General features: G+C 43.8%; 1 protein-coding gene across 1 annotated transcript; it reads right to left on the reverse strand.

Moving 5' to 3' along the window:
- Positions 1-118: 118 nt before the first annotated feature.
- SLC36A3 (solute carrier family 36 member 3) lies at positions 119-22,326 on the reverse strand (the record flags this gene model as incomplete). The annotated part of the gene is made up of 10 exons (XM_079771285.1): positions 119-541; positions 3,898-4,067; positions 6,194-6,360; positions 6,763-6,861; positions 7,783-8,001; positions 8,928-9,012; positions 14,622-14,717; positions 17,438-17,526; positions 19,781-19,871; positions 22,190-22,326. The coding sequence occupies 10 exons, from the start codon at positions 22,324-22,326 to the stop codon at positions 252-254; spliced, it is 1,443 nt and encodes a 480-aa protein (XP_079627411.1). The 3' UTR covers positions 119-251.
- Positions 22,327-25,528: the final 3,202 nt, after the last annotated feature.

Consider the following 25,528-nt stretch of genomic DNA (forward strand, 5'->3'; position numbering starts at 1 on the left):
AAATGGTTGGATGTGGTTTTGGTTAGGAGGTACAAAAGACCTCCAAAAATATCCAAAGCCTAAATAAATAAATAAGTAGGTAGATAGATAAAAATAGCACAGCCTGAGAGGTCTCTGTACAGACTTGTGTAATCTACATTTCTCTTAGAAAGGTAAAGAAGGCACTAATTAATATAGAGATGGTGGAGTTTGCTGAATGTATATAATATCCACAGTGGAAGTCAAACTCTGGATGGGAGGAGGGAGAACTATTAGAATAAAAATAGATAATGACGTGCATGGACATCTGTGGAGTTGCCTATGGAATGGTTGTAGGGTTGGGCCAACTCATAGAGGGCTTGGTATGTCCCAAATACACACCCCAAAAGGCCCACGATGCTGATCATGATGTCCTTTGCAATGGTGACACAGCTCATGTCTTCAGGGTAAAAGGTGATGAGCTCCAGGAGGGGCGGGATGATGAGGGCCAGGGCACTGCTGCTCACGGAGCTCATCAAGGAGATGATCAGCTCCAGGCGGGGGATGATGATGGCTGAGACACCTGCAGGCGGAAAGAAATGGTGTCACCGAGGTTCCTGCAAGAAGGGACCTCAGAAAGAAACCATTTGGGGGGAGCCTTATAATGCCACCTGTCTGATAAGCCATTCAGGAGAGGTGGGGAAGGAGCCCATTGTAGACTTGAGTAGGTCAGGCACCCCGGCTCTGGACTCCCATCTTTGTTTTGACCACTTTCTTTTTATGTTTTATCTTACTGGGTTTTTCACATATAATGTTTATTGGAAAGGCCCCTCGACCACCTATTTATTATAACCAACTCATTGTAGAGATGGGGCAATCTAGAGCTCTAGAGGTCACACAGCTGAGGTGAGAATCCATTAAAATGCCCAATCGAAGGCCCTTTCCACTCTCCTGTGGGGCCTCCCATTTATAGGAAGGAACTTGGTGTATCATCGGTATTCAACAAATGCTTGACTCTTACTTGGATGCTGAATCTACAGTGAATTTGTACTAATCTACATAATATAACCACTGTCTAGAAGGAAGGATATAAAAAATAAGAGATAGCTTGTTGCTGCCAGAATCTCAGCCACTTGTTTTCATACTCTTAAAAGGATCTGGATAATGAAGGAGGACATAAAACATGAAGACAGCATTAGGCTGCTCACTCCCCATCTCCTATAAATACTCAAATCTCCATCTTTTATGCATATAATAAACATATATCTTGTATTTTTCTAGGGGAGTCCAATTTTGATAATGTTTAAAGAGGAATGAATAAATATACAACCTATGTGATTCAACTGTATACAACCATATGATTGTCCTATGAACAAATTAGGGGAAACCTGTTCGGAAAGCACCCTTACTAGTTTGCTGGCTCTTGAAGAAAATATCACGTGTTTATGAAATTGCTCCAACACATCTAATCAGAGAATGAGAGAGACAGACTCTCATGGTTGGGAACCCATCAATCCTCAAATGGGATGGTCCCTATCACAGTATTCCTTCATCAGATGTCTAATAAATTTCTTAAAGAGGTACAGGGAAAAGTCAGTGTCTGTTCTCCAAGAGAGCTCACAGTGACAGGGCAGAGAAGATACGTTCAAGGAAGCTCTAAAGCAGTGATGGCGAACCTATGACACGCGTGTCAGCACTGACACGCGTAGCCATTTCTGATGACACGCGGCCGCTGAGGCGGCCGCATGCCGAGGATGAAACATTTGCTGCTCCTGAGGATGAAACATTTGCGAAATAATATTTTTTCCTCAAAGTGACACACTACCCGAGTTATGCTCAGTTTTTTGGCGAAGTTTGACACACCAAGCTCAAAAGGTTGCCCATCACTGCTAAAGCAAGACAGACCAGAAGGGTGCCCTCTAAGGGTCAGGTCTGCTCATGTCAACCCATTGCTCAGAGTCCTTCCATGGCTCTCTGTGGCCTGCTTTCCTTAGGGCCCTGCAAATCCTCTGGCTTCATGTTTGATCACTCCCCACTGCTTTTAGTTTTCCAAAAAGGCCAGATGTCAATACTTGCTTCAGATCTGTATAGAGCCTGCTCCCTACACATGGTACACTCTTCACTCCTCCATCTACCTCCTACTTATCTTTCAGGTCTGAACTTACCAAGGCTAAAGGTATGTGCTCTTAGGGTATCCTGTTCTTATGACCGTAACCATCAGATGGCACACTTTATTGCTGTAGTTATTTTCCTGCATATATTTCCCACTCAGCTGTAAGCCTCAGGAGGGCAGGAACCCTTTCTTCCTCCTTATTCATGATTGTGTCCCTCGTGCCTAGCACAATGTCAAGCATATAGTGGATGCTCAACAAACAGTTGTTGAATGAATGAAGGGTAACAACTGACAGATGCATAAAGGAGGAGGAAGTGGTCATTCAGCCTATACCAGATGCAGGACATGGTATTAGGTCAGCTGTCTCTAGCGATGCCTTCCCTGAACCTGAGTGGCCGGAACCACTCAGTTTTTCTCTTCAACTGACACCATTCCTTAGGAAGGATCTCAAAACAACATATTGTCAGGTTCCTGATGTCTTGGAACAGACTGGGAACTCTGTAACACCTTAAACTGAGCAGGTGCTGTTTCTGCTTATAGAACCCCAGTTAAGGAAAGTATAACATCTTATGGCATCTGTGCTGGGCTGCTCTAAGCACTACACAGTTTCTCCTGACCCCCAACCGAGACAGGATTCCCCCAACTTTAAACTTGGATGCATGGAGCTTTTAAGACTCAATTTGCGCTCTCTCTCTTTCACAATAATTCCACAGGTTGCCGAGGACAGATATAGAAGTTACCCAAACCCTCACTTCTCCTGGTTCCTCCCCCCATTCCTCTTGGGGCACCTTTTCTGATCTCTGGACATGCTTCGACAAAGAACCCCCAGCATCCCTGTTCATTCAGTCTGTGCGAGAAGCAGGGCATGGTATTAGGTCAGCTGTCTCTAGTGATGCCTTCCCATGTTCATGATGTTTCCCAGACATCTACTAGATCAGTGGTTGGCAAACCGCAGCTCTCGAGCCACATGCGGCTCTTTGGCCCCTTGAGTGTGGCTCTTCCACAAAATACCACGTGCAGGCGCGCACGTACAGTGCGATTGAAACTTCGTGGCCTATGTGCAGAAGTCGGTTTTCGGCTTTCAAAAGAAATCCCAATCGTTGTACTGTTGATATTTGGCTCTGTTGACTAATGAGTTTGCTGACCACTGTACTAGAGCACCCAATGTAGAATGAATGAGTGAATAAGTGAATGGAAAGAAGCAGGAGGGAAGGAAGGGAGTGGGGAAGGGAGAGAAAAGAGTGCACCCAAAGAGTGATCTCCAAACCCTTAACAAATCAGCCCCTGGGAGGTTTTCCCTACAGTTAAACACAACTTTATGATTGGGGACGTGACCCTAATTTATGATAGAAAGGAATTTGGCACAACAGAAAACACAGACTTTGGAGTAACACAACCCACATTCAAATCCCAGCTCTGTCACTTAGCAGCTATATGATTTGAGCATGTTACTTAAATTGTGTGAGTCACTGTTTCCTCAATTGTTACTATTGCGCTGCTAGGCTTTCATGAGTGTTAGATACTATCAGCACCACGCCTGGCATACAGAAGGCAGACAGGCGTGTGATCCAATGAATGATACTTCTTCCTCCCATAAACCAGCTAATGTATACCTTCTATGCGTAGGTGGTAGAGATTACTATAATATTTACTATGTGGTAGTTCTGTTAAGCCCATTTTTCAGGTGGAAAGTTGAGGTTCAGAGAGCTAAAGTATCTTGCACAAGCTCACGAAGAAGGCAAGTGGCAGAGCCAGTAATAGCGAGGTAGATGCCAATGTGGCTCCCAGCCACAGCTCTGGTCAATGAATGCCCTTATCCTACTCACAGGTCACACCGACTAAGGCTGTGCGGACAGACAGGTCTGCAAACAGTGTCCAGCTCTCTGACACCTGGGAGACGACGAAGGGGATGATGATCTCGGCGGGGACGTGGAACTGGAGGGCGTAGGTGAAGAAGATGCCAATAGAGTACATCAACTTGACTGACTGGTACAGCCTGCAGACAGACAGACAGGACGGGAAATGCGACGTGGCTCCTGGGCAGGGCCATGCAGGACTTGCTCACTGCTCAGAAGCCGTACCTGTGACAGAGCTGGCTAACTTCCAGTGACTCAGGCGGGACCTGCCGTCAGAGCCACCTGGAAGCTTATTAAAAGTGCACTTCCCTGGAGATTCTTATTCAGCAAGTCTGTGGCTCAGAAATCAGTGCCTTTTTTCTTTTAGTTTTTAAAAAAGGTATATCACCCTAGCTGGTTTGGCTCAGTGGATAGAGCATCGGCTTGCAGACTGAAGGGTCTCAGGTTCACTTCCGGTCAAGGGCACATACTCTATTGTAGGCATGATCCCCTGGTCAGGCTGTTGGGAGGCAACCAATCAATGTGTCTCTCTCACATTGATGTTTCTCTCTCTGTGTCTCTTCCCCTCCCCTCCACTCTCTCTAAAAATCAATGGAAAAATATCCTCAGGTGAGGTTTAACTAAAATATAAAATAAATAAAAAATAAAAAGGTGTATCGGCATAGAGTAAAATTCATAGCACTAAAGCCATATAGTGAAAAACCTCCCTCCCACCCTTAATTCCCAGTCACCAGTTTCTCTCTCCACAGGCAATCCCTCTAACAGTTTTCTTGTAGCCCTTCCAGAAATCAGTAGATATGCAAGCTTATTTAGATACACACACAAACACACATGCACACACTCACACGGCAGCATCCTCTACACACCACTGAGCTCCGTCTTTGTTCATTAACTATGTCTTGGAGATTGTTCCCTATCAGTACACATAGATCTGGCTCTTCTATTTAACACCTGCTTGGTATTCCAATTGCGTGGATATACTACAGTTTTTTTTAACCAGTCCCCAGTGAATGGATATTTAGATTATTCCTAGTGGTTTTTGTTTTTTGCCAGTAAACAATGCTGGGAAAAATACAAGACTATCCTTGTACATGTATCTCTGCACGTATAGTGTGCAATCCCAGAAGTAACAATGATGGGTGGAAGTATATGAGATTTACTATTGCGATAGCTGTTGACAGTGGCTGTGTGTGGTCCTAGCCTATTGGAGGGCTGGTTTCCACATCCTTGCCCAAACAGTGTGTGAACACCTGCTGCTCTTTGCCTTTGGGATTTTAAAAAATTGGCATTTCTGTTATGAGGGAGACATAGCATTTTAAAAATATATAAAATGCCATTTTCTGGGATTTGTCTGTGAACTGTGTCATCATGGTCATTTTTTTCTTAGCTGTTGGTCTCATTATTAGGGAGGGTTATTTGCTTATCCCTTCTTGCAGGCTGCTCTGGTGACTCTCATGACCAGCCAGGTTTAGAGCAGGTGTGAAGTCCTCATGGCACCCGATGTTTTCCAATTGAGGCCCCCCTGGAAGGAAAACGCCCTGTCCCAGGTAGCCAGTGGCAGCCCAAATTGCCCAGAATAGGAACAGCCTATGAGGATGCTATATGACTTGTGTAAAATAAGTCTCAACTTCAAAGAAATGCCACATTTATCATCTAGTCATTACTACAATGCAGTGAGGGGGGTGGGGCTGGTGATATGTTTCTCATTTTGCAGTTGTGGCCTTGTGGGAAATGAATGGCCCACCATCCTACCTTCCCCAAAAGACCCAGGGTGTGGGGACACACAACAATGATAATAACCAACATTCAATGAGTGCCTACTATGTGCCAGACACTCTTCTAAGCACTTTGTGTATAACCAATTAATCCTGAGAAGAGTGTGGACGTCATCTGTCCACCTGCAGGACCCTGAATTATTACTCTGGAGTTATATTTTTTATCGCTGCTGTTTCTGTTTTCCAAACACTTCTGATCTTTCCTGTTTTAGGGCCTTTGAATCATAGAGTCAGACAGATTCAGTTTCAAGCTTCAGCTTCTCCCAAACAATATGTACCAGGCGAGTTACTTACCTCTCCAAATATCAATTCCCTGACCTATTAAATGGATCTGAAAGTAAGGATGCTAACTCGTAGTGCCTGGATTGTCAAATGTGCCTGTTATTATAATGCAAACATTAGCAGTTAATATTTCTCGCTAATAATAACCCAAGGAAATGCCACATTCTGCTGCTAAGACTCAGAGCCCACCCTGGGTGGCAGGGACCTACCAGCAATTGGGCAAGTTGAGAGTGATGCTGGCCTGGGTGTTCAACCCAAACTTCATGTAGCCAAACGACCCCATGCAGATGAAGAGGATGGTGACCAGGGACATCCCCAAGTACAGAACAAAAGAAAACTGCTGTGGATGCTTCATCTGGTTTTGGAGAGGCAGAACCTGGTGGTGAAAGGAAGTTGTAAAGGGAAAGGTAGAAGGAGATGTGACACCTTGGGAAGGAGCCGGTTCCCCACAAGCACAGACATCCTTTTCCTGGTGGCCCTGGGGCCAGGAAGGGGCCTCTCCACATGGCCACCCCCCTTGCACTTCCCTCCATGCTCTCTACTGCCAGGACTGCCCTCCTCCTCCATCTGGGCTGAATAGTGAATTCTCACTCAGTCTTCAAAGCTTAGTGTGGTGCACGGGGCATTTGGTGCCCTGAGAATGGGTCCTGACATTCCCTTCCACCAGGAGATCATATTCCCACTTTTCATAAATTCTATTATTTTCTCAGCTGGGACAATGACTGGCTTCCCTCGAGAGCACAAGGGACGCTTCGCTCAAAGCCCACATCCATCTTACCATACCGACGCCTTCAAACGTGAAGACGGCTGTACCGAAGAACAGCAGGAAGTTCTCCCAGCTTGCCATCAAGGGCAGGTTGCTGGGATCTGGAATCTCCTGAAAGGAAGGGGAAGAAGGGCATTGGCTTTGCCATGGCACAACAATCATTGCCTGGTAGAAAGCTGGGCCAACCCTGACATCCACAGAGAAAGTGCTATGAGCACCCAGGAGATATCTAGAATCGCTCAGCCTTCTCATCTTTTAAAACGTTATTTTTATTGTGGTAAAATACACATAGCATAAAATTTACAATTTTAACCATTTTCAAGTGTACAGTTCAGTGGCATTAAGTACGTTCACACTGTTGTGCAACCAACACCACTAGCCATCTCCAAAACTTGTTCATCATCCCAAACTGAAACTCTGTACCCATTAATAACTCCCCATTATCCGGCCCCCTGGTCACCTCTAATTTACTTTCTATCTCTATGAATTTGACTATTCTAGGTACCTCATGGAAGTGAAATCATACCATATTTGTCCTTTTGTGATGGCTTACTTACTTAGCATCATATCTTTAAGGTTGATCCATGTTGTACCACAGATTAGAATTTCATTCCATTTTAAGGCTGAATAATATCTCACTGCATGTATTTACCGTATTTGTTTATTGTTTCGTCCAGTGATGGGCATTTGGGTTGTTTCTACCTTTTCGCTATTGGGAGCCCTCTCATCTTTAAATGTGGGACTCAGGGAGGAGAGGGGAATTGCCTGAGACTACTCTCCAAGTTAGGGGCACAGCCCAGATAAGGATTCCTCTCTCTTTCTAAAAGTCAATAAGAATAAAAAATCTTACCAAAAAAAATCTTAAAAAAATAAAAATCTTAAAAAAAAAATGTTCACAGCTATCACCATAGCAGGGGCTGCTCAGAGCAGGGGATCGCCTCCCTTACCTTGACCTGCCCATAAAGGTAACAACGCTCCCCGGGTGTCTCAGAAACCCCAGACACTGACCCACTTCTGGCTTCAGGCACAGACCTGCATGATATACTCAAAGATCAGAATCATGCTCCCCAGGGTGGTGATGTTGGCCAGAGTCGAGAAGACAGACAGCACATTGAGGTTCTGGATAAACACCAACAGGACCAGGAAGGGCAGGATGGTCAGCATGTAGAAGCGAATGTCCAGGATGGGAGTCAGCACCAGCTTCTTCCTGGGTTGGCAGGTGTTGGAGGTCACGTGGGCTTCTTCCACTATCTGACACAGAGCACAAAGAAGGGAGTACAGTTACGGGTAAAGATTAAACAAAGGATACCCCCTTAAGTCTCTATTTCAGATGATGAACAGGTAACCTTTTAGTACAACTTGTCCCAAATATCACATAGGACATAATCATGTAAAAAAAAAAAGTTATTTGCTGCTTATCTGAAATTCCAATTTAACTGAGTGTTATATATTTTTATTTGCCAAATCTGGTTACCCTGACCGTAGTGCCCATGACTGTGACAACCAGAAACTCTTAGAATCATAAAATCTCAAGGGCAAAGGGTCCTTTTGTCATCTAGCCCAACCTCTTCTTTCCTACGAAATGGTTTTCTTTCCTACACCGAACATCGGAAGTTGATTACACAAAGGTATTTTCTTCTACTTTAGATAGCTCTAAAAGGTAGAAAGCTCTCCATATTGGGCACCATCGATCTACTTGAATATTCCATCTACATTACTTATTATAGTTCTGGCTATTTGAGAGAGACCACAAACACAAATATGTTCTCTCTACTCCATGAAGTCAAGAGAGAAGGCTAAGATTGATTTGTAATGCCTGTTAGGAATGTAATGAATGCAAGGTTGTAGCTTGTTTGCCTTACATTTAATTAGTCATCCCTATATGACAACCCTCAGATACTTAAAAGTAAATCTTACTAACACTTTTCAGGCTAAAAAAAATCTCAATTATTTCTGATTGGACATGCTTGTAAGCTTCTCTCCATCCTGGTTACACCCCTCTATGATCCTTTAAAAGAGTGATTCCCAGGACTGAGAGAACTCCCAAGAGTAGTCTCATCAGGGGTTAGAAATGAAGCCATCTCCTCCCATGATCTGAACTCTGTACTTTTGCTCACGCAGCCCTAGCAGTAGGAGGTCTGCTTTCCTCCCATTCTATCTAGAAGAGGCCTCTTTACCTGTTGTAAATTGTCTGCCATAAACATAAAATACACACTGCAGAAGCCCAGTTGAGTGACGATTAATAAGAAGCTGACAGTGTACCTGGGAAGGAAAAGAAGCAGCAGACAGAGGGAGAAAATTATTTTTAAAAAATGCACTAATTTTTATTTTTTGAAATAATTATTTCTGTTATTTTAAATATTTCCCCACTTTTCTATATTGAAATTTTTCAAGTCCACAGAAAAAGGTAAAAGACTAGTATAATTAACATCTATATATCCTTTAACTAGATATACCAATTGTTAACTTTTGGCCCTAACTGCATCATGTATGTATTTCTCTCTCTCTCTCTCTCTCTCTCTCTCTCTCTCTCTCTCTCTCTCTCACACACACACACACACACACACACACACACACACACACACACACACACTTTTTCAGAACCATTTGAAAGTCAATTGTAGATAGAACACTTCAACTCTAAATACCTCGGCATACCTTTCTTAAGACTATGATGCCCAGAAAGTCAACTTCAATATACACATACTAGAGGCCCAGTGCACGAAATTCGTGCATGGGTGTGTGTGTCCCTCAGCCCAGCCTGCACCCTCTCCAATCTGGGACCCCTCGAGGGATGTCTGACTGCCTGTTTAGGCCCGATCCTGGTAGGATCGGGCCTAAACAGGCAGTCAGACATCCCTCTCACAATCCAGGACTGCTGGCTCCCAACTGCTTGCCGGCCTGCCTTCCTGATTGCCCCTAACCGCTTCTGCCTGCCAGCCTGATCACCCCCTAACCACTCCCCTGCCAGCCTGATTGATGCCTAACTGCTCCCCTGCCAGCCTGATTGCCCCTAACTGCCCTCCCCTGCAGGCCTGGTTACCCCTTACTGCCCTCCCCTGCCAGCCTGGTCCCCTCCCAACTGTTCTCCCCTGCAGGCCTGGGTCCCCCCCAACTGCCCTTCCCTGCAGGCCTGGTCCCCCCCAACTGCCCTCCCTTGCAGGCCTGGTCCCTCCCAACTGCCCTCCCCTGCTGGCCTGATCACTCCCAACTGCCCTCCCCTGCTGACCTGATCCCTCCCAACTGCCCTCCCCTGCTGGCCATCTTGTGGCAGCCATCTTGTGTCCACATGGGGGCAGCCATCTTTGACCACATGGGGGCAGCCATCTTGTGTGTTGGAGTGATGGTCAATTTGCATATTACTCTTTTATTAGATAGGATAGAGGCCTGGTGCATGGGTGGGGGCCAGCTGGTTTGCCCTGAAGGGTGTCCTGGATCAGGGTGGGGGTTCCCTTGGGGCGTGGGGCGGCCTGGGTGAGGAGCCTGTGGTGGTTTGCAGGCCGGCCACGCCCCCCGGTGACCCAAGCGGAGGCCCTGGTATCTGGGATTTATTTATCTTCTATAATTGAAACTTTGTAGCCTTCAGTGGGGGCCAGGGCAGGCCAGAAACTTGGCTTCTTCCATTGCCAGGGAAACCCAAGCCTCCTGCTCGCTCCGTGGCCACAGCCATCTTGGCTGGGTTAATTTGCATACTTGCTCCTGATTGGCTGGTGGGTGTGGCTTGTGGGTGTAGTGGAGGTATGGTCAATTTGCATATTACTCTTTTTTTAAAAATATATATTTTATTGATTTTTTACAGAGAGGAAGGGAGAGGGATAGAGAGTTAGAAACATCGATGAGAGAGAAACATCGATCAGCTGCCTCCTGCACACCCCCTACTGGGGATGTGCCCGCAACCAAGGTACATGCCCTTGACCGGAATCGAACCTGGGACCTTTCAGTCCGCAGGCCGACGCTCTATCTACTGAGCCAAACTGGTTTCGGCTGCATATTACTCTTTTATTAGATAGGATAGTCCATATTTTTAAATAACCCAATTCTCTCCAAAATGTTTTGATTAGCTGTGTTTTTTTAATTCAGAATCTAATCAAGCTTTGTATATTGCATTAAGGCTGTGTCTCTTTAGTCTTTTTTCATGTGGAACAGCCCCAAATCCGCCTTTTTTGTTTTCTACCACCTTGTTGTTCTGGGAAGAGTCCAGGCCAACTGTCGTGCTGAATGTCCCCATTGTGGACTTGTATAATTGTTTCCTCGTGATCAGGTCCAGATTAGCACTTTGGTAAGCATACCACATAAGTGATATTTTGTACGTTTTTTCATCATATTGGGAGGCACATGATGTCCTGTGGTTACACTGTGAAGTGACTGCCAGACTTTTCCAATGTACATTTCCTTCTTTGTAATCTGATGGTAAAACTTTGAGATGGCATGAAAATCTGATTCCCCTCAACCTAAGGGTTTTAACGTTCATTAATGACCCTTGCCTGAATCAATTATTTCACCAGTGGTTGCAAGGTGGTGGTTTCCTAATTTTATCTGTCATTTCTTCTAAATTTATTAGCTAGCATTTATTCCTTCTCCACTTTTTTTAAAATTACAATAGACTCACATTAATATTTTTGAACTTTTGAGCCAAACTGATGACATTGCTGGGAAGCAAGATTTCAAATGGTCCCTCAGACCCATTATTTTAAAACTTAATATATTATACTCCATCATAATCATTATGCTTTTATTTTTATTTTTAAAATATGTTTTTATTTACTTCAAAGAGAGGAAGGGAGAGGGAGAGAGAGAGAGAAACATCAATGATGAGAGAGAATTATCGACTGGCTGGGGATTGAGCCCACAATGAAGGCATGTGCTCTGACTGGGAATCAAACCGCGACCTCCTGGTTCATAGGTCAATGCTCAACCACTGAGCAACACTGGCTGGGCTCTTTTAGATTTTTAAATTGTCTCCATTTGAGGTTGCATTTATTTATTTATAGGAAACAAAAATATGCTCCTCTACTTAGATTCTAAAGTTTAGATCGGTGTTTTTCAAAATTGGGTTGTAGTATCAATTGCATCAGAATCATCTGAGGTTTAGGCAAAAAAATAAAGATTCCTGGCTCTCATATCAGCTTTTGAGTCAGAGGCTGGGTGATGTCATGTGAGATTTCAAAATGGAGAAGTCTTTTTTCTCTTTACTAGGCACATTTTTAAACATATACAAAAGCAATGACAATAATCCAGTGAATTCTCGTGTGCCCATGCCAGCTTCAACAAGTGAAGTTTTTTCCACTTCTCTTCCATCTATCCCTTCACCCCTACACCACACACATGCTTCTTTTGTTGGAATATTTGTAGCAAACTGAAGATCTCGTAGCATTTCACCTGTCAATAACTTAGAATGCAACCCTAATGGACAAGGACTTAAACAAATAGCCATCATGCCATTACCAACCCTGACAAAATTAACAATAATTCCTTTATATTATTTCATATTCAGTCCATATTCATATTTCTCCAATTGGCTCAAAATGTCTATTTTACAGATTCTAAAAAGTTTAAACATTGCATTTAGTTATTAAGTCTCTTAAGTTTTTTAAACTGCTAGATTCCCTTTGACCTGTTTTATTTGTTTTTCTTTGCAACTTTTAAATTTTTGGTTCGTATTGAAGCTATCAGATACTTTATCCCATAGTATGGCCCACTTTCTAGATTTTAGTTGACGACTTCATAATGTCGGTTATCTTGTTTCTCTATCCTGTGTTTCTTGTAAACTGATGTTAGATCTAGTAGCTTGATTAGACTGAGGTTCATCGTTTATCTTCCTGGTGAGGATATTTCAGAGGCATGCTCTGTACTCCCTCCTGCACCCCTTTATAAGATACCTCACTCCTGGCTGTCCTGTGTGTAAACATGAGATGCCAAAATTAGTACCTGGGGTCTGGTGGTGTCAGTGTATTCTTCCTTCATGAAGTTTCCCAATGACCTTTCACCTAATGGCTTGAACATCCATTGATGATTGCTGCCTACATGCAATGGGCAGTTTGTGTTTTTCTTAAATCTTTAATTGATTTTTTTTTTTTTTTTTTTAGAGAGAGGAAGAGAGAGAGAAACATTGACACTGGAGCAAAACATTGATCTGCTGCTTCCTGCACACCACCACCAGGGATGGAGCCTGCAACCCAGGCATGTACCCTGACCAAGAATTAAACTGGCAACCTTTCAGTGCACAGGACACGGCTTAACCAACTGAGCCACACCAGCCAGGGTTGAAACGAGCAGTTTTTCATCAAGCTCCCCAGGTATCCCTTGGCACACTAAAAATGACAAATCATTGTTATAAATGTTTTCCCAACTCTTTCTCAGGTACTGGACTGCCAGCGAAATGGAATGGTGGGAGCTAGATGCTCTGGATTCCAGTCCTTGCTCTGCCACTACGTTTCTGTGTAAACTTGGGCAGCTTTATTGCCCCATCTGGGCTTCATTTTTCCCCTCCATTTGAATAGCCATGATTATGGTGATCTCTAAGGACCCTTTATACCCCCAAGTTTTCCCCACGGTGCCATCAGAAACTGACAAACAGTGGTAAAAAAGGATGGGGCAATTAGGAGTCACCCATTATCACTGCCCAAGATTTCACCTGCCTGATAATTAGTGTGACTCATAATCGGGAGATCAATGACCTACTGAGAGTCCCAAGTGAGGAGTGGCCACAGGAATCTTGGGAGCCCCAGTGCTGACTCACTACCTCCTGAGGGGCTCTGCTGGGAAGGCTGAAACGTGAGGTTCCTTTTAAGATTTTTTATGGGTTTTTAGAGAGAGAGGAAGGTGGAGAGAGAGAAACATCAATGTGAGAGCAGAACATGGATGGGCTGCCTCGTGCACACCCGCTATGGGGATAGAGCCTGCAAACCTGGGCATGTGCTCTGACCGGGAATCAAACCTGCAACCCCTTGGTGCACGGGAGAGGCACATTGGCCAGGGCTGAAATGTCAGGTTCTTGATCGAATCTCTGCTCCACCACTATGTCTATGTCCTTGGATGTGTTATTTTGTCTTTATGAGCCTTGGTTACTTCATATTCCCAGGACAAAAAACCGCCAGCCTACCTCACAAAGTCATTGAGAAGATCAGAGGAGCCAAGACATTGAATAGCATTTTGTATGCCATAAACTTTTTATCAAGCAAGGGAACAACCTAAATGTTCACTATTAGGAAAAGGATTAGATAAATTTATGGTATGCATCCATACCGGGAACGTCGTGAGCTTTAAAAAATGAGAGATTTCTATGTCCCAATGTGGAAAGAAATTTGAAACATATTGTTAGATGAAAGAGCAGATTTCCAAAAAATATTCTAATTAATGTACAAGATAATACAAAACAAAGTGTATATTTTCAGCCCTGGCTGGTGTGGCTCGGTTGGTTGGGTGTCGTCTCATGCACCGAAAGGTTGCCGGTTCGATTCTCCGTCACGGCACATGCCTGGGCTGGGGGCTGGATCCCCAGTAGAGAGCATGCAGGAGGCAGCTGATCAATGTTTCTCTCTCTAAAAATTTTTTAAAAATTAAAAAAATATATATTTTTTTAAATCTTAAAAATACATATTTCCATTCCCACACAGATATCCACACACATGCAGAGAAAAACAAGTCTAGAGGACCACTGACTAACTAGGTAGCAGTGATTACTTCTTGTGTAAAGAGTGGGAGTGACAATGGAACTGTTCGAGGAGATGCTCTATATTGTTTGACACTTCGCAATAAGGACATATTCATTTAAAACCTGTGTAACTAGAAATAAAGGAAGATCAGGTGAGGGTTATTAGTGCTGTTGTTGTTGTTGTTATTATTACTGCTATGACATCTATGACTATTACCTTCCCCACACCGAGTGGGTCCTGAGCCAGGCGTTTGGGCACGTTTCAAGGCTATACATCATGGCCTCCCCGTAGTTCACAAAACTCTTTTGCAGTCTAGAGAAAGAACAAGAAATGCATGACTTAGAACATTTTTGTGAAAAGTACAATTTACTCCCACAGGGAGTAGTTATTATACATATATTTGTGTGTTAACATGGAGCATTCTAGTTATTTTCTAGCAACACTATTACTGAAATATTTTATAACCGTATACTTGAACAACTTTCAGGAGTCAGCTTTTTTTCTCTTTTTGTAGCAGTTTTATTTTAAATACTACTATTTAAGCGGATTTTAAAAAGCAAACAGTAGCGTTGAATTGACTAGGCCTGCAAACCGGGAGAGGGGACGTGAAAGGAGGTGTGACGTGTGCAAGCCTGGTCAGGGGGAGGAGGGGATAGGGAGAGCGGGGTTGGGTTTCTGGGCTTACATTCCCTCCTTCCCACTGCTGAGGGTGTTGGGACATTTGGGAGGCCTATCTGGGACCATATCACACACAAAGGTGATACTCGGGCTCCTGCCCAGCAGCCCTGTAGGATGTGACACCCACATTCCCGCCTATCTTGTCCCTCTTCCCTCGGCGGCCCTTCCTCAGGGTGGGGAAGGCCTTCCTGAGTAAGTGGGAGCAGCAGCAGTTTGTTGAGGGCCCTGATCCCCGTGTCAATTGCAGGGCTGAGGGGAGTAGCTGGGAGGGGAAAAGGTCCCCAGACTCGTCAGGAAGCCAGGGTTTAGATCCCAATATGCCCTCTCTGATAGCTGGGAGACCTTGAGTAGGTCTCTTTAGATTTCTGGGCCTCAGTCTGGGTTTGGGGGAGGAGACAGTGAGAGATGGATACAGAGATGGGAAGGCAGCATGAATCTTCTATTTTTATTATTGCTGTGCTTGGCATTTCAAATATAAAGGAGGTCACAATGCACAGGACTGGCAAATATTGGTCGGAGGATTACAAATTCAAAAGCTCTGGGGACCAGATATGTGGTGAGAGGGGCTGGTATGAGACAACGGGGAATAGTGGAGACAGTGGCAAACCCTCTGGTTCACTCCCAGTCCTAAAAGGGGTTGGCTGGGACTTGGCTTTAGCTGAATGATAACAGAGTGAAGCCCCAGAGGTGCCAGATTGTCTAACGGGCAAGAAGAAGATGAAGATCTTTTTTAAAATGTGAAATCTCCGAATTTTTAAACATAGTCTAAAACAAAACAAAGCAAAAACTGTGGAATTTCCCCAAAACATATCCAAAGGCCCTAGTCAGCTCTTATGCCATCAGTCTGTAACCTCTGTATTAGAAAAGAAAGAAAGAAAAGAAAAGAAAGAAAGAAAGAAAGAAAGAAAGAAAGAAAGAAAGAAAGAAAGAAAGAAAAACAAGTCAACGAAAACAACAACAACAACAACAACCAAACCCAGGGGAAGGCTATCATGAATGGCATAGATATTAGAAGCCTACTTGGTGATATAATGGCCCCAGTAGGCTGGAAGGAAAAAGAAATTTGCAAAATGTTAGAGTGGAGTCAGAAAAGTCTTGGAGTACCAGCTCTGCCACTCCCTAGCTTTGTGACCCTGAGCAAGGCATCTAACTCAGATCTAAGTCTCAGTTTGCTCATCTGTAAAATGGGAATAATGGTGCTATAGAAGTTTACTGTAAGGAGTAAATAGAAGAAGGCTTGCAAAGCTCCTGCCGTGTGCCTGCTACAGTGTAATTGTGCAATAAATTTAATTGCAGAATGAGTAAGTGCTCTTAACAGTGTTTTGTGAGCTGGAAAGTGCTCCACAAATTAGGTGTAACTGATATAGTCTCCAGATACACCTATTTGGGTTTGATAAATTGGCTTTATGAGGAGTTTCATCAACTTTGACTTTAGAAGTCTTTCTGCACGTGTCTGATGACACGGTTAGCCTTACATACCTCCGGAACAGCTCAGTGCTATGGATAGAGAGCCACCAGGTGGTGAGCTGTAAAAAATTACCCATCACCCATGAATGGTAGTTGTTGTTTTTTTAATATATATATTTTTATTGATTTCAGAGAGGAAGCGATAGAAACATCAATGATAAGAGAATCATTGATCAGCTGCCTCCTGCACGGCCCCTACTGGGGATTGAGCCCACAACCCGGGCATGTGCCCTTGATCGGAATCGAACCTGGGACCCTTCAGTCTGCAGGCTGACGCTCTATCCACTGAGCCAAACCAGCTAGGGCGAATGGTAGTTTTTAAATAGGAAACTCTCAGCATTACTTGTTTTCACTGCATTTGTCTTTTCTTTGCATTGAAGTTTAAAAAAATATAAATACTGAGTATCAGATGTGTGCTTTATTAATGACTGATGTAATTGCGAACTAGTCATTTCATTGCTAACTTTTTTACTTTTACTAAATTGTCCCCCAAAAGGTTTACCTGGAACAAATTACCCATACAAAATGCGCGTATGGGAGGTGGGGGAGGTTGAGGGTGGGAAGATTAGAGGAAGAAAAATATCTCTAAGTACCTCACATATACATGGCGGTTTACAGAGCATGTTTGCATCTTGTATCAATGTGATCTTTCTAGGTTCAGGGGGAGCTGGAACTTGACAATACCATCCAGCTAGTTAGCAGCAGAGTTGGGCCTGAACCTAGGAGTTTCCAGTGGAGGTTCTTTATCACCGCCTCTGTAGAATCTAGAACAGCAGGGGCGGTGGTGGCTTGAAGAAATGACCAGGTAATTGGGTTAATGTCAAAGGAAACTCAACACACCCTCAGACAGGGCCTGGCACGGGCTGAGAGAGAAGCAGGACTCTCACCTGTGACTGAGGTGATTCGCGCAGTTCACCAGGATGACCATGCAGTGCACGGTGATGATCCCGATGACCAGCAGGCTGAGGGGACCGACCTGGAGGGCAGAGAGAGGTGGGGATGGTTAGCCACACACTGATGGCTCCCACACCCGGGCCTCTCCCAGCTCCTGATAATAAAGCTGCCTCTGGGATGAGAGCCCCTGCCTGAAAGTCCTAATGCCTCCAGATGTTCTGGCCTACGTGCCCTTCTTAGCATCACTATAAAGTGGCTGCCCAGCCTCCACTAGGACACTGCTGGTGACAGAGCACTCACTACCTTCCTGGACTTGGGACTTTTTCCTCCAGCACAGGTTGTCAACACGGGCACTAGTGACGTTTTGGGCCAGACGATTCTTGGTTGTGGGGGCTGTCCTGTGTGTTTTAGGATGTTCAGCAGCATTCCTTGGCCTCTACTCACCAGGTATCAGTGGCATGCTCCCTTTCCAAACAAGTTGTGACAACCAAGAATGTCTCTAGACATTGTCAATATCGTTGGGGACGTGTGTGAAAAATTGTCCTCAGTGGAGAGTCACTGCCTTAGTATGTCTAATTTGTCAATATTTCTTTCATTTTTAACTAAAAATTGTATATATTTAAGGTGTACAACATGACGATTTGATATACACACAGATAGTAAAATGATTACTGTAATCAAGCTAATGAACATATCTTCTCACATAGTTTCCATTTTTTCTTTGTATGTGGGAAGAGATTAAAAAACAGGGCTCATTATTAATCATAATCTCCCATGCAGTGCACTTGGCATAGAGTAAAGAGGGTCTGTCTCACCTCCTTTGTTCTGGACACTCATACCTTTAGAGATGTGACCTGAGATAATATGATCTCTCATAAAGAAACAAATGAGAGATCAAGAGCACCACTAGATTCCACTAGAATGTAACCTCCTCATAGCAGAGACTCTGCCTTATTTACTTCTATATTCCCAGGCCCTAAGAATGCACATAATGGTTATTCAATATACATAGTGCTCAAGTGAATTATGGTCAAAGGTTCTGGTGGGAGATTAGGAAGCAAAATCAAAGGATGAAAGAATTATCTTAAACGGCAAATTCCACATGGTGCAAAGACAGTAGCAATGGGGTAATAATACTCTTCAGAAATTCTAGAACCCTGAGAATTCCAAAGGGGAGAGTCCCATTTCTGGGTTAGAACTGCCACAGGTTGGAAGTTATAACAGAAGCCAGGGTCTCAATATGCCTTCTTTAGACACAGGGCCACTTACCAGGCCTGGATGGAGGAGAAATTCACTTCGATTAAATGGAAATCGTCTGTTTGGCATGAATTCAGTACACATGAATTGGGACTTCCCGTGTGCCAGTCACTACAGTAGGTACGGTGGAGAGGTGTTAAGATAAAGTTCCTGCCCTCAGAACTTTCAGGTAAGTGAAGAAGATAGAAATATTAGAAAAGAAGTGTGTCTCACTTTTGTAAGTGCTGTCAGAATTCCAGGTGAGGTAGGTATAAGTTCTAGAAAACCAGAAGGTGACAGCGACATTAATGTCAAAAGGAATCAGTCAAGTTTTACAGAGAAGGGAGAAGGGAATAGCCTAAGAAGAGACAGAGGTGGGTGGCAGGGAGGGTGGGGGACTGGAGAAGATGTTATCCTCATCTTCCAAGCCACTCTCTCAGAGTTGATCAAATGGACTGAAACAGAAGCCACATGTTCATACTGACTTCAGGGACCAGGCTGCTACTGTGAATGAGTGAAATGGGGTGGGTGATCCTGGGGCATGGGGAGGACTGTGGTAAAGTTGACTATGTATCAGTCTGTGAGGATGGTCTTGAAGAATAAGGGCAGGGTGGTGGGGGAATTGAATGAAGGTGGTCAAACTTCCGGTTATGAGATAAATAAATCCTGGGGATGTATGTACACCATGAGGACTGCAGTTAACACTGCTGTGGGGTATATTTGAAAGTTGCAAAGAGAGTAGATCCTAAACGTTCTCATCGCAAGGGAAAAACATTTTTTTCTAACAGGAGGATGAATGTTAGCTAAACTTATTGCAGTAATCATTTCACAATATCTCTATGTCAAGTCATTATGTGGTACACTTTAAACTCATACAGAGCTGCATGTCAATTATACCTCAATAAAACTGGGAAAAGAATAATGTCCTGTCACCTCCGGGCTCCAGATTGACTCCTGTGGATTGATGCCTGTATTCACATTTGCTCTTACAGAGGGTACCCCCAAACTGTCTATTGATAAACAGTGCAAAGGCCTCAGGGACCCACCACCCCATTCTCCGAAATGGGTAAACCTAGTTTTCATCACCAGATTCCTCTTACCAAGATGCCGGCATTTTTCATGGCCACGGGAAGACCCAGGAGCCCAGTGCCAATGTTGCATTTCAATAAGTGGATCAAGGTTTGCATCATCCTGTGTGGGAAGAGCAGGGAGACGAGAGGACATGTTAGTGGAAAGGAAGGGTGGCCCAACTCAGCCTCCTTCCAGCACCCTCTGTAGGGAAGAGGGACAAAACCCGATGAAGTGGACTCTGGCTTAGATTCCAGGATCTGTCCTGGAGTAGCTGATCCAGAGGTGGGCTAGTTCAGATAGCTCAACAAATATGTTTTTTAATTGATTTTTTTTTTTTTTTTTTTTTTTTTTTAGTGAAAGAGAGGAAGGGAGAGGGGGAGACAGAGAGGGAAACATCGATGTGAAAGTGAAACATTGACTGGCTGCCTCCTGCATGCCTCCTACCTCTGACCAAGCCCACAACCCAGGCCTGTGCCCTGACCAAGAATCAAATTGGTGATCCTTTCGATGCATGGGACGATGCCCAACCAACTGAGCCACACTGGCTAGGGGAGCTCAACAAATATTAACATGCACTAAGCGTTAAAGAAAATGTGTCTAACAATTGCTACCATCTGGATAACTCCCTAGTACCAGTTTATTCATTAACTCACCCAGTGCTTTCTTTCATGATTTATTCACTCAATATTTATGAAGACCTACTAGATGTAGCATTTAGGTAGACAGTGAAAAAAATTAACAATTTTCTCAATTTGGGGAGTAATTATTGGTGCCAGGTCATTGATAAATTCACTCCCTAGAAAAAACATAACCTCCCACCAATATATGGAGTATTTACTGGTTCTCGCTCACTCTTTCATCTATTTACCCAATCAGTATACATTTTGAACTTATTCCATGCTATGTATTGGATAAAATTTAATAACATTGCTACTGTGCATGTAGAATGCTTACTATGTGTCTGGCAGGGGTTAGTTAAGTCTATATATCTAAGGATGGGGGCACCCATTGTCCCTTCACTTCTAAGAGATGACATTTATTTCTTGGTAACTAGAATTATTGAAAAATATGTCAAAGCAAAAACATTAAACAATGTTTTGTCAAATCTTTGATAATAATTTTTCCAAAAGGTTTGCTCTTTCTCCCTCCTTCCCTCACTTCTTTCCTAGAGTGGTGTCTGGTCTCACTTGAATCAGGTCTCCTGGGAAAGGTGAGACAAGGTTTTGGAAAAGCTGTTAGCTAACAGCATCATAGATCAGGGCCTTGGAGAATAAAACATGTGAGGAATTCCTGGGAATTAAAAAATATATATATATTTATATTTTTCTTGAAAAATATTACATTGGTGTTATAAAAGGAAATGCCAAAATTTCACCAAATGGGAATAATCACCCTTAACATTTTGATTGACATTCTTCTGGGAATCCTTATTTGCTTTTAAACACACACCATTTACACAAGGAGAAGCATTATAAGACTATATCCTAAATTAATTTTCATTATGAATAGTATGTCCTATACATTTTTCACAACCATAGATTTCCTTTATCACTTGTAATGGCTGTATTTACTCTATTGTGTGTGTACATACTTTATTTAAATGATCTCTTATTGTTTTGGAATTGTCAACCTTATAATCAGTGTTTCAATAAAATCATCATGCATACCTATCTCTCCCTTCTCTATCTCCCAATTCTTTCCCCGGAGCAGTCACGACTGCCAGTTCTGTGTGTATGGGTGTATTTTCAAAGAAAGCATATGCAAAATAGTATTTGTATGTTTTATATAAATATACATTAGGATTTGTAATACATTACAACATTGTCATCTACAAAGATACCGAAAGGACATGAGAGAGGAGGACATTTCTTGACACCCTATTAACACTGGGTATTGTCATTTATAATCTCATTATACCCATGGCAATTATGTGATCTGACTACTAGGTAATAATCTGCTTGGCAATAAAGTCCTAAGAAAAATTTCCACGTATCTGAGTCTTTGGCAGTAAAAGTAGGGACATAAGTCTAGGACGTGACCTTTTGTTTCCTGGATGGGTTTGTTGTTGGGAGGGAGGGAGGCAGGGAGAGAGAGGAAGAAACAGAGAAAATGAAGACTAGTAGCTTCAAGAGAGGAGAGCAGCTTGAAACTGTGGCAGAAAGAGCAGCCAGCCTAAGACACAGAATTGTTCCTGGAATCCAGAAACTCATGCTGGATGGCTACTCTATCTGGGTTCTTTGCAAAAACTGGGCAACAGGTGTAATACCCAGAGCCACACGGATCAACCTTCTCAGATTCTGAAGGTTCTGTCTTTCATCCATTCGTCCCCTGTACACTGGGGATAAGTGTGTAAAGAAGAGAGAAGTAGGAAGACGTGGCCCAGAGCTGAAGGCTGCAGCACTTGACCTCAGACCTGGAAGGGCAGTGCAGCCACTTACGACAATCTATTGGCTTCCTCAGCAGGATGGACACTCTCTGAACTGGTGTTACTGCTACTCTCGGAGACTGACTTGGACCCGTCATCCAGGGAGTTGGACTCACTGTCGTCCCTTTGAAGCAATGAAGTCTTCGACATGGTGGGGAGGTGGCTCCGGGTGAAGTCCTGTAACAGCCTCGAACCAGCCTTCCATGGGTTTTTCTCCAGAGAAACCAGGGCCGCAGGCCTGAGATGCTAGCTCCTAATTCTTGAGCGTGCCTGCCCTGGGTGAAGCCTGAGCTTGTGAATCAATGAAGCGCCGGTGGCAGGGGAAGCTGAAGTTGATTATGCCTCACCTGGCTTTTGGGGAACTTAAGAGAGTCTCATCTCAGGAGGACCCTCAGTGCCCCTTGCATTTGATTGGCCACATGCCAGGATTTGCCTGGACTTTCAGCCCCTCCCACTTTAGCCCTAAAGTGAACAGTGTGACTGGGAGGAAGAAGGCACCATTGGACTGGAGGTCCCGGTGCCTGGATGTGGGGCCAGGCCCAGTGCTCCACTATCCCTGGCCAGGGGGAAACCAGAACTACCTCACAATGGAGGCTGCCCGTCCAATAAAGTGCTGCAGAATCCCAGGATGCAGGTGTGTCCAACAGAGGGTAATCCGGCTACCACTTTGCCCTGGGTAGGGGTGAAGCGTGGCTTTTATGGCCCAGTTAAAATGCCACCTGCTCAGAATTTCTGTACAAGAGGACTGCCACCTATTTAAAAAGGAGTGCAAGTAAACTTTAAAAAAATATTCAAAAAAATATTCATTGAGCATTAATATAGAAGAAGGCAAAAGTGGGCTTACAATTATCCATATATATAAAAGCCTAATGGACTGTGACGACTGGCTGGTAGCTATGACACGCACTGACCACCAGGGGACAATGCAGGAGCTGCCCCCCAGTGGTCAGTGCGCTCCCACAGCCAAACTCCTGCACCTGGCCAACCTCCCACAGTCCCGCCCCCTGGCCGGCTGACCTGATCTGCCCCAATCATGACTGGGCGAGACAGCCCCAGTCGGCCAGGAGGGACCCCACCTGTGCACGAATTTGTGCACCAGACCTCTAGTGAGTATATGAAATACAGTTTATTCTTGTATTATTATTTATTATTGCAGTATTTATTATTATTAACCTACTTTTGCCCGCCCTTGTATACTAGGCACTGTTCTCCACACTGGGAAAACATTAGGGTAGAAAAGTACTACAACTTCTGCCCTCATAGAACTTATGAGCTAGTAAAGAGACTGATAATAAAAAAATGTTGAGTATATGTTCGGAGTAAGTACTGGAAAGAAAAATAATGCAGAAAAGGGAATGGAGAGTGCCGGTGGGGGTTGGGGGGGGAGGGTTGCAATTTTAGACTGGTGGTGACAGTGGGCCTCACTGAGGAAGTGGCATTGGGGAAAGGGCTGATGAGATGAGGGAGCATGCGCTGTGTGTGTTTTGGGTAAGAAACATAAAGCAGAGGGAGGAATATGTGCAAAGGCCCTGAGGCAGGAGAGTGTCTGGGGTATTACATGAATGATAAGGCCAGGTGGCTGGCTCAGTGTGCACAAAGGATGGTAGATGAGTAGAGGGGCATATGTCTGGTTTGCCCAGGACTGTGCTGGTTTGTGCTTGTTGCCCTGGCACAATAAATAATTATTAACATGGCCTTTTTTCACTATCAAGAGTGTCCTGGCTTGAATGATAAATTACAGGATCACACCAGAGATGCAGTTAATGTAAGTGGAAGTAACAAAAAATGGGTGGACCCTGTAGGCTACTGGAAAGCCTTTGGATTTTACTGAGGGTTTTGAGCAGAGAAGTGACATGACTTGGGTTTTAACAGGATCTCCCTGGCCATTTTGTTGGCAGCAGATTGAATGGGGGCGAGAGCAAAAGCAGGGACATAATTAGGAGGCTGTTGCAATAAACTCAGAGGCTACTGCAATGACCCAAGGTCAACAGGGGTTTCGACCAGGTGGCAGCTAAAGATGGTGAGAAGTGACTGAAGTCTTGACATCTTTAAAGCGAAAGCCAAGAGGATGTGCTGATGGACTTACTGTGGGGTATTAAGGAAAGAGAGGGCTCAAAGATGACTCCACTGTTTTTGGTGTAACAGGAAGGATGGGATCAGCATGAACAAAGTCTAGTCTTGAAGATGCCTTTGCAGAGCAAACCCTGGCCCACTGTACTTTGTATGTTTATTTGGGATGGTCTGGACAGGTTACTTATGAAGATTATGGGGGGGGGGGGGCAAAGTGCTCCCCATGGCAACCCTTAGTAATGCTCTGAAATCAACTCTATGAGCCCCTTCCCTCCCCTGAATATCGAAAGAGATCTCTCCCTCCTCTGATGCCCGAAAGGCTATTTCCCAAGTTGGAAATAACTTCCCCTCCCCAACGCATTTATTCATTGCTTTAATACTCACTAGTGAATGCCTGCTCTGAATTAGGCAGGCGCTACAGACTCAGCAATGAACTCTTTCAAGGAGTCTGTACTTTAGTAGGAAGTAGGAAGAGGACAAACAAGTAAACAATGAGACAGTGATAGATTATAAGAAATGCCATGCTCATTTTAAAACAAAGCAAAAAAAAAATGCAAAACTACAAAAAGTGAGAGTCACCCTCATCCAGAGAGAACAGCTGTGACCAATTTTTATTTATTTATTTATTTATTTATTTATTTATTTATTTATTTATTTATTTTTTGTGCTTCATTCATGCACATGTCCCACCACTAACTTGATGTGTAATACAGCTTTGTAAAAAATTGTGATAAAATACACGTAACATAGAACTTATCATCTTAACCATTTTTTTTTTAAATTGATTTTAGAGAGAGGTATAGAGCGATAGAAACATTGATTGGCTGCCTCCTGCTCACCCGTACTGGGGATCAAGCCCAAAACCTGGATATGTGCCCTGACCGGGAATCGAACTGGTGACTTCTTGGTTCACGGTCAATGCTCAACCACTGAGCACACTGGCCGGGTAGCTATCTTAGCCATTTTTAAGTGTGCAGTTCAGTAGTGTTAAATACATACACAATGTGTACAACCAATTTCCAGAACTCTTCATTTTGCAAAACTGAACCTCTATAACAATTAAACTTCCTTTCCCCCTCTCCCCTAATACTCCCCCTCAATTCTACTTTATTTTTTCATGACTCTGACTACTGTATGTATCTCATAAAACTGGAATGATGCATTATTTGTCTTTTTTTCTGACTGGCTTATTTCACTCAGTATAATGTCCTCAAGGTTTACCAGTATCTGTGTTGTGACGTGTCAGAATTTCCTTCCTTTTTAAGGCTGAGTAATATTCCAT

This window comes from Cnephaeus nilssonii, assembly GCF_951640355.1.
Source record: "Cnephaeus nilssonii genome assembly, chromosome: 5".
NCBI lineage: Eukaryota > Metazoa > Chordata > Mammalia > Chiroptera > Vespertilionidae > Cnephaeus > Cnephaeus nilssonii.